At 38.1% G+C, this 9,700-nt stretch overlaps 2 protein-coding genes across 2 annotated transcripts in view; one reads left to right on the top strand and one right to left on the bottom strand.

The window, feature by feature from the left end:
- The window catches only part of LOC101892536 (protein 5NUC), a 174,379-nt gene that overhangs the window by 64,479 nt on the left and 100,200 nt on the right, over positions 1-9,700 (bottom strand). The gene's annotated exons all lie outside the window — the stretch shown is intronic.
- On the top strand, positions 1,475-9,582 carry LOC101899685 (hemicentin-1). Its single transcript, XM_011293522.3, has 6 exons — positions 1,475-1,875; positions 2,021-2,497; positions 6,178-6,627; positions 6,905-6,982; positions 9,029-9,163; positions 9,233-9,582. The coding sequence occupies exons 1-6, from the start codon at positions 1,677-1,679 to the stop codon at positions 9,571-9,573; spliced, it is 1,680 nt and encodes a 559-aa protein (XP_011291824.2). The 5' UTR covers positions 1,475-1,676; the 3' UTR covers positions 9,574-9,582.

Raw genomic sequence — 9,700 nt, 5'->3', positions numbered from 1 at the left:
AGCTCACGAGCCATTTTTCGGCCACTGCGACGCGCGGGTTTCGATCAAGTCGCTTCTTTACTTTTTGAAGCATTTCCGCTGATGTCGCTTTTTTCTTCCGTCCACTTGTCGCTAAAATCATCAAAATACCGAATGTCGGCAGGTACCGTTATATGGGGCTATACGAAGACATGGACCTGCACACACAATTTTCTGTCGTAGGCTGTAGTATCCATTACGAACTTCAAGTGCCGAATTTGAAACAATTCCGGTGAATAATGTTGCTAAAATCATGAAAATAACGAGTATCGGGAGGTGCCGTTATATGGGGACCTGCAGAGACAATTTTCTGTCTTAGGCTGTACTATCCATTTCGAACCTTAAATACCAAATTTTGAACAATTCCGATGAATAAAGTCGCTAAAATCATCAAAATACCGAATATCGGAGGTACAGTTATATGTGGGTTATAGCAAAACGTGGACCTACATGAATCATTTTCAATACCAAAAATTCTGCAGACATAATACACGTTTGAATAAAATTTTATCAACCAACTTAATTTCGTTCGGAAGCTAGTGTGACTTCCATAGACGGACAGACGAACGGACATCGCTACATCGACATAGAATTTTATGCTGATCAAGAATATATATACTTTGTGGGGTCTAAAATGTATATTTCGAGGTGTTACAAACGGAATGCCAAACTTAATATACCCTCCACCATATAACAAGAAGTCTGGAAGAAAAAGAATATGACTATCAGGTGTTTTCTATTATTCAGGTCATTCGTCATTCAGATCATGGTACAATTAATTGAGGGTATCCCCACTTTAAATAATAATTTCCAGCTCTGAAAATCTGTAAATCTGTCTTGTGTACGTATTTTTTTTAAGTTTTCATTTTGATATTTGGTCAAAGTCATGGTTTTAAAAAATGGTATGGTAGAGGTACCAGCTGATGAAAATAAAAGCCATGGTAGAATAAAATGATAGTAATCCCATTTTAAATAATAATATCCAGCTCTGCATTTTCTGTAATTTACCTAATCAAATTTAACTTAACTGATAACATATTCCCATCTCTGTCTTGTGTACATACCATAAACCTATGAATATTCATTTTGACTATGAAATCTTGTCTAAACCCATAATTTTGAAAAAAAAAAATGTAAACATATAATTCCACGAGGTTACCTTTTTAATTCTACCATAATTCAGATTGCTGCTGATCACGAATAACAAGAGCATGTGACATCTTATGGCACTCACTGTAATGTGTCTTATTTTCGAGCTCTACCGTCTGCATGTATGCCTGTGTGTTTGTCTGGCTATGTGCGTTTCTTTTGCAATAAAAAAATAACAAAAAAAAACGGCAGAATATACCACACACATTTACAAACATTGCTACACATTGTTACGGATGTTTGAGAACATGGTCATTCCGGAGACAAGATCAAGATCTGACAACGGTAGTCAAAAATTGAAGAGCAGTTCTAATTGAACACTGGTCTCGGTCACATAAACACGGAATAACCTGGAAAAAAAAAACAGAACTGCAGTGCATTAAAAAAAAGGAAATTCAATCTAAGCTAATTAAAATCGCACTTTTGAGTGAAGACATTTTGACGTTCTTAATTGAAAACAAAAAAAAAGAAGAAAAAAAATACAGATAAACATAAAAATAATAGTTGAAATGTTGTTAAAACATTGGGCGCCACTTTCGCTGTGGCTGGTACTTTTAAGTCTAAGTTTGGTAAATTCAAACATTCTAAATCCCTTAACAACCGCCGCCGCCAACAATGAAGAACCGTATACGCGTGATTTTTACAGTGTACCCACCACCGTTAAAACCTATGAAAACGATACCGTGCTCTTGCCCTGTGACTACAAATGTAAGTGAATCCGAACACGGACAGGTGTCATCTTCATCTACGACATGCAATGTTGATGTTTTTCGAAAATTGATTTGTTGTGTTTTTGTGTTTTTTTTTGGTTTGTTATGTTCTAATCACCAACCTTCCCCCTTCCAACGGATAGCTTCTTATCGTTCCGTTCGTTGGCTACGCGATGAGGATTTATTAATGGAAGCTCCCTACATGGAAGAGATATCGCTGAATCGTTATCACCTCTTGAGCAATGGCAGTTTACTTGTCATGGATGTCCGGACCGAGGATACGGGTCGTTATTATTGTGAGATGTTAACACCATCGGAGAAGGCCGTACAGGCTCATTCCATTGAAGTACAGTACGCCCCAAAAGTTTATGTTACACCCAATGGATTTATTGAGTTGCCAGTTGGTGCGGTCTTGGAGATTATTTGTGAAACCGAAGGTGTTCCCCAGCCGGCGGTATCATGGAGTTATAATAATGAGACGGTCATCGATTATTTGGTTGGTAATCGTCAAACGCATATTGTGGAGATTAAATCGCGCAACATGTCGGGCAGCATTGAATGTGTGGCGCAAAACGGTGTTGGCCAGCCTGTAGCCGAAGGTGTGGAGTTGCTGGTTCTGTGTGAGTATAATGGGGAGATATATAAAGGTGGGAATACATAAAGCGCTTATTTGACCGGCTTAAGTCATCGGCTGGATTTTTCGGAAATAAAACAAAGGAACCTAGGGCCAAAATCGAACTAAGTCAACCTAAAACTCCTTTGTTTCTGTACGAAGAAGCCAGTCGATGATTTAAGCCAGAAAAACAAGCGCTTTATGTATTTCCACCTTAAAGGTTTAATTATAAGAGGAATTTTTCCTACCAAGGAGTTTAGGTTGCCTTAAGGTGAGAATACATTAAACGCTCTTTGGCTGGCTTCTTTGTAAAATAACAAAAGTGTGTAGGGTGAACAAGTATCAATTTCGGGCCGAAATTGAACTAAGGCAACCTAAATCTCCTTGTTTTTTTAAGAAAAAGCCAGCTGATGACTTAAGCCATCCAAAAAAAGCCTTTTATGTATTTTCACCTTTAGTTTAAACTTGGACGCGATGACTTATAGCCGATAAAAATTCTATTATGTATTCTCACTTATTTTCGCACATTTGTCGGACTTTTTAGGAAACTTACAGTACGTTTAAATATAAATGTCATAAATCCTCTTGATGCAGGTTAACCCTGTTAAACAGTTCTAACGTAAACATGACATTAGGCCGTGGTAGAATTAAGAAGGTGACCTGGAAAAATCAAGTTAACCCACTGTATTTTCACAAATCAGGGATGGGAAACTCTTTTGATTGAAGTTGAATTTGAAATTCCTGCTTGACGTTCAATGACAGATTCGAAGCTGTACTGAACGATTCAAACTTTAAATGAGCTGCAATTGATTGCTTCCAACTTCTGGAGAATATTTTCTCTTAGACTAAGATCATCGATTCATTCGGACATCTTTTGTTTTATCAAAAATATTTTCAATAAATCCCAAGATTAATTCAGACATCTTTGTAGCTACACTAGTTAGCTTCTCAATATATATTCTGATATCACTTCACTGGATGACGAACTTCATTACCCCGTCGAATCCATGGTACATTCGCACTTCATTCGAACGTCGTGAATATTCGGCGTTTGTTTCGGTCTTCTACTGATTAGCTCATAAACTACTGGGATTATGTAGATGAACTCTCATAATTTTTGGACATCTCCTGAACTTCCTATGATCGTTTCCGACCTGCATTGGTCTTTTGATAATCGTTTCGGGGTTATACTGAGTTCCTCATGAGATATACAGAACTTTACTGATATTTCCGTGTTTGAAGGTCTTTGGTCTTGTCATTTTGGATTCGGATCTCTAACGAACACTCATGGTGGGACCAGATTTTTTTGGAGAGCTCCTCATCATCAATTCTCATCTCAGCAGAACTTGTTATATTCGATTTGGTCTACTCTTGAACTCCTTGTGAGCGGTGCTTATGACTAAGGAGCTTCTGATGAATGACTCCGACTTATATTTCTCTCGATCTATTCTCTTTCTATCATTTCTTCGCAGGCCTAGCTATGTGGGAGAGTAACTAGGTTTGAGAAGAGCTGCTATTTTTAAACCCCATTGTTGCGCTAGTAATCAATTCCATCTCCTGAACACCTGATCATGGTTTCCGAGCTGTGGATTGGATTCGGATCTCTAATAAACACCAGATTTTTTTGGAGAGCTGCTCATAGACCATTCCAATATCAGCAGAACTCTTTATGTTTGATTTAGGCTATTGAAGTTCTTGCGATCGTTTCTTACGTCTACGAAAGTTCCGACGGACGACTCAGACTCATATTTCTCCTAATTTATTCTCTTTCGATCATTTCCCCACTGGCCTACCTATTTGGGATAGCAACAGAATTTGAGACGGGCAGCTCTTTTTAAACCCTATTGTTATCCTAGTAATCGATCCAGTCTCCTGAACACCCTATGATCCATTCCGAGCTGTATTAGGTATCCGATAATAATTTCAGGTTTACGCCGATTCGGTTTTACGCAGAGTTTCTTATGAGCTATTCACGCCTTTACTGATCGTTTCTATAGAGTTTCTGATGATCGACTCAGACTTATATTGCGCTTCGATCGACTAGACCTCCAATGGACTTTCCATGAAGCAGTAAAAGATGAATAAGACGCAAACCAAAGCCAATTTACAAAGGCCATCAGAATTCCAGAAGGGCTCTGATAATCTTGTATTTGACATTTGAAAAGCAAGAAAATAAAGCGAAGCCCTGAATGTGTTTTTGACCTCAATCTATCACTGGGAGAACGATCAATTCCTCGGACTAAATCAAATGTCTTGCTCCGTTTAATCCAAATCAAAATAGCCAACCACGTCAGAATTCAAGAGAGGCTTTGACATTTGAAATATTTTGGCAGTTGCAAAGCCAGAAAATAAAGCGAAGCCCTGAGTGTGTTTTGACCTCAGACGATCACCGGGGGAACAATCGATTCCTCAGCATGAATCAATTTTTTGTGCTTCGTTGAAAAAAGGCATCCGAATTTCAGAGGGTCTTTAACACTCTGACGTTTGCAAAGCTTTAAAAATAAAGCGAAGCGCTGATTGTGTTTTGGCCTTAATCGATCACCGGAAGAACGGTGCTTTACTGAATCAAATTAATTGCTTCGAAGAGATCAAATTAGAAAGGCCAACGGCATCAAAATTCCTGAGAGGCTCTGACATTTGAAATAATTTGACATGCGCAAAGCGAAGCCCTTATTGTGTTTTGACCTCAATCGAACACCGAGAGAACGAAAGAATCCTCTGCATGAAACAGTTTTTTTCTGCTTCGTCATCTCACATTCTGAAATTTTATATTATTTGACATTTGCAAAGCAAGAAAATAAAGCGAAGCGCTCTGTGTGTTTTTGACCTCAATCTATTATCGAGAGAACGATCGATTCCTCATTTCCAAATTAAAATTGCCAACGGCATCAGAATTCAAGACACAGAAATTCAAGGCTTTGACATTTTAAGTAATTTGGCATTTGCAAAGCAAGAAAATAAAGTGAAGCTCTGAGTGTGTTTTTGACCACAATCTATTACCGGGAGAACGATCGATTCCTTGGAGTAAATCAAAAGTCTTGCTCCCTTTAACCCAAATTAAAATGGCCAAATTCCAGAGAGGCTCTGGCATTTGACATAGTTTGGCATTTGCAAAGCCAGAAAATAAAGCGAAGCCCTTAGTGTGTTTTGGCCTCAGACGATCACCGGGAGAACAATCGATTCCTCTGACATCCTCATCACTGACTTCGACCCCCTTTTTGAATTAACATTTCTGACATCTTCTGAATTTGTTGAATTGAACTTCTTGCTTCGCTTGGACCAAATTATAAAGGCTAACGCAATCCGAAATCCAGGAAGGCTCTAGCATTTGAAATAATTTGGAATTTGCAAAGCCAGAAAATAAAGCGAAGCCCTAAAGCTGGAAATACATAAAGCGCTTATCTGGCTGGCTTCTTCGGAAATGAACAAAGGAGCCTAGGGCCAAAATCGAACTAAGTCAACCTAAACCTCCTTTGTTCTTTTACGAAGAAGCCAGCCGATGACTTAAGCCAGCCAGAGTGTGTTTTGACCTCAATCGATCACCGGCAGAACAATCGATTCCTCTGACATCCTCATAACTGACTTCGACCTCTACTGAACTTTCTGACATCTTCTGAATTTTCCATGCCCGATTATTGGAGCATCTAATAAACCTCTTTTGATTCCCCTATTTGTACCATTTTTCAGTCGCCCCCGAAATTCGTTCACCCCAAAAGATCTACTATTCCAAAGTGGGTGGTCGCGTCCAAATGGATTGTTACGTTGAATCGGCTCCCCTGGCCAAGGTACGTTGGTATCATACCGGCAAATTGATTGCCATGGGACCGTATTACACTCGCCAGGATGTGGAAATGCCATTGAACAACACCGGCGCCAGCACTCGTTACTTTTCCGATATGCGGCATTCGTTGATCTTGAAAAATGTCCGTGAATCGGATATGGGCATGTATGAGTGTCGCGCCGAAAATGCCCATGGTGTGCGCAGCAATTATATGGAGCTTACATTCCGTCCAATGCCATGTACCTTTAAGATAAGTCCCGACATGCAGAGCCCCACATCGCATACGCTGGTGTGGCAGACGGAAAGTTTCTCGCCGGTTATTGAATTCAAACTGAAATTCCGACAAGTACCATCTGGTGAGTATTTTTTATGGCTTTGAGAGAGAACACTGGGGAGATAGTGAGCATGATCTCTACCCCATCTCTACGGTCTTTCAATTGTTTAGCTGACACAGTCGGACTCCTTTGGGGTCATTATTCAATTAAATTAATTGAATTGTGGGTGTGAGGCGCACAGTGTGTGTGTGTGTCTGTGTTCGCGCTTGATTGCCCACCGTTTGTGTTTTGATATGTCTAGCATAAATATTTAATTATGTTGTTGTTGTTTTTTTGTGGTTGTTGTTTTTTATTGCAGAAACTACAGTATCGTTCACAACATTGGCAAGCAGACCGGAGTGGACTGAATTGACCATACCATCGGATATTTCTATAGGTAAGTCAATTAATGCGGGAATTTAAACAGTTCAGTTCAGCTAAATAGCTGAATGGAGTTTTCGATAGGAAAATGTAAAATAATACAGGTAGATACTTCAACGCCTGGCAACATTGACATGTCAAAAATTTTTAAATGTTTCCTTTTTCAAAAATAAGTAGATTTGTATATGTTTTCCTATGCGACGCCAATCGGAGGTTATTATGATATGCATTTTTTTAACAATTTTGAATAATTTTTCATTCAAAAACATGGTAAAATGAAGAAGGTAAATTCATTTCAAATAAGCATTCCCAACTCTGCATTTTTTGTAATTTACCTTGTCACATTTCTCTACTTAAAAACAGGTTCCCATCTCTGATTTGTGTATGTACATTGGATTTACAAATACAAATTCTGACAGTGAGATGTTGTCAAATGAATAATTTAAAAACAATGTAAACATATGATTGCATGACTTTACCTTCTTGATTCTACCATGTTCAAAAATTTCATTTCCAAAATTGTATTGACAGTTCACTGTCTCAGCATGTGACTACCTGTATTATTTTACCATGGAAATGTCAAATCAGTTCAGCTGTTTGATGTTTCCATGGGGAAACTATTATTCAAATCAGCTGATTTAGCTTATATCGTGTTTACATTTCGCTTTTTGTCTACATAAGTTTTGGGCTATTTTTTTGCATTCTCTTTTTGTTATGGATGTATACGTAAACAAAAATCAGCTGAGTGTCATTTTTATTCTCCTTATGATGTGTATAAACAAGAAAGGTTAACCCACAAGATTTATTAAACCCAGTTGCTTAATCTTCTGTAGTGTAAACACAATATTAGCTGATTTTAGATTTGCTTTTAGCAAAGCCAATACAAAGGTGAGAATGCATAAAATGTTTTTTTGACTGGCTTAAGTCATTGGCTGGTTTTTTTTTTCAGAAAAGAACAAGGGAGCTTAGGGCCAAAATCGAACTAAGTCAACCTAAAACTCCTTTGTTCCCAAATGAAGTGGCCAGCCAATGACTTAAGGCTGTCAAAAAAGTGTTTTATGCATTCTCATCTCAACGTCGGCATAGAAGACTACCTTTGACAACAATTTGATAATAAATTTATTAGTTTTTAGAATTTTAAATCACAATTATGTATTTTGACAAAAAAAACTGAGTTGCCAAATGGCCGTAAGTTGAGAATACATAAAATGCTTTTTTGACTGACTTAAAGGGCTAAGTACATAAGAAGCTTAAAGTCATGGCTAGGCATATTAATGTCAAATTATAATGGAAAACGACGGCTGGATTTTAGTGCGGCTCTGTAATCCCTTTGTGAAATGTCACAAAATATGCCTAGCCATGACTTCAAGCTTCTTATGTACTTAGTCCTTAAGGCATAGGCTGGCTTCTTCGCAAAAGAACAAAAAGTTTAAGGCCAAAATCGAACTAAGTCAACCTAAAACTACCAGCCTGTCAAGGAATCTGGCCTATCTTAGACTGGGAATACATAAAGCGCTTATTAGGCTGGTATAAGTCATCGGCTGGCTTCTTCTCTGAGGAACAAAGGAGTTTTAGGTTGACTTAGTTCGATTTTGGCCCTAGGCTCCTTAAGCGCTTTATGTACAGCTGATTACAATTTTTTTCTAAGTATGTCCGACTTCTGCCAATTTTGTGTATGTATTAATTGTTTTGAAAAATGAAAGAAGAAACTATTTTCAAAACAAATAATTGGAAGACACATTAATTGCGGCTCGCGCATTAAAGCTATTAACCAGTATAGCCATGAAATTGAAAGATTGAACAGTTGTGATCATATTTTTGAGAGAAAAATCCACGCATTTTATTCATTTTTCGCGTTGTTTAATTCATTTTAAAAATGAGAAAAAAAAATGAAAACGATAATTTTAAATGAGTCTGACATGAAGCAGGCATAGCCTCAGGGCTGTATTTTTGTAGTTTTACGAAGCTGTTCTACCTCCTTATTGTACCATATTCCCACCTTTAAGAAATCACAATAATCTCAAAAAAAAAAAAAAAAAAAAAAAAAAACATTTCTTTTAAGGTCCCATTTACACCACCACCTACACATTATATGGCCTGTATCCGGCCAGCATTTATCAGGTGGTGGTATTGGCAAGAAATCATTATGGCTGGAGTGATAGCAGTAAAATATTACGCTTTGCCACCGGCGGAGAAGGTATGTATGTCTCAAAGATGCTATTTATGTACGGCTGACTAATTGTGCATCATCATCAATGTTTTTCAGTTGAATTTCCGAATTACTCAACGGAATCGGATAGCGGTATCAGTGGCACCACTGACGAAGACCTCAACAATGCCGCCGATGGCGGCGATCATGATGACATGGAGATAACAAGTAACGATATTACCGAGAACTCAATTGTCGCCGAAAAAGATAAGACATTGTACTCAAGCATGTATGCGTTTGCTTCATCATCGTCGGCGGCGGCGGCCGCGTCAACAGCGTCCCCGACATTGTCAGCTAGGTCATACAATGATCTCCGACTAAATTGGTGTATAATAATAAATTGTTTTGTAATCATAATTGTGCACAAATGCCATATCAAACAAAACCTCCCCAACTAAGCTAAAGAATCATTTGTCCAGTTCCATTTTAAAATTCTGGGTGGTCGGAGGGGCAATCGTGCAGCGGCAGACCAGGCAATTTACTAAATGATAAACAAAAAAAAAAAAACAAAACCTTTTCAAATCT

This window comes from Musca domestica, unplaced genomic scaffold (genome assembly GCF_030504385.1).
Source record: "Musca domestica strain aabys unplaced genomic scaffold, Musca_domestica.polishedcontigs.V.1.1 37, whole genome shotgun sequence".
NCBI lineage: Eukaryota > Metazoa > Arthropoda > Insecta > Diptera > Muscidae > Musca > Musca domestica.
Note: the sequence above shows the minus strand (reverse complement) of the source record. Positions and strands in the feature narration are given on the sequence as shown.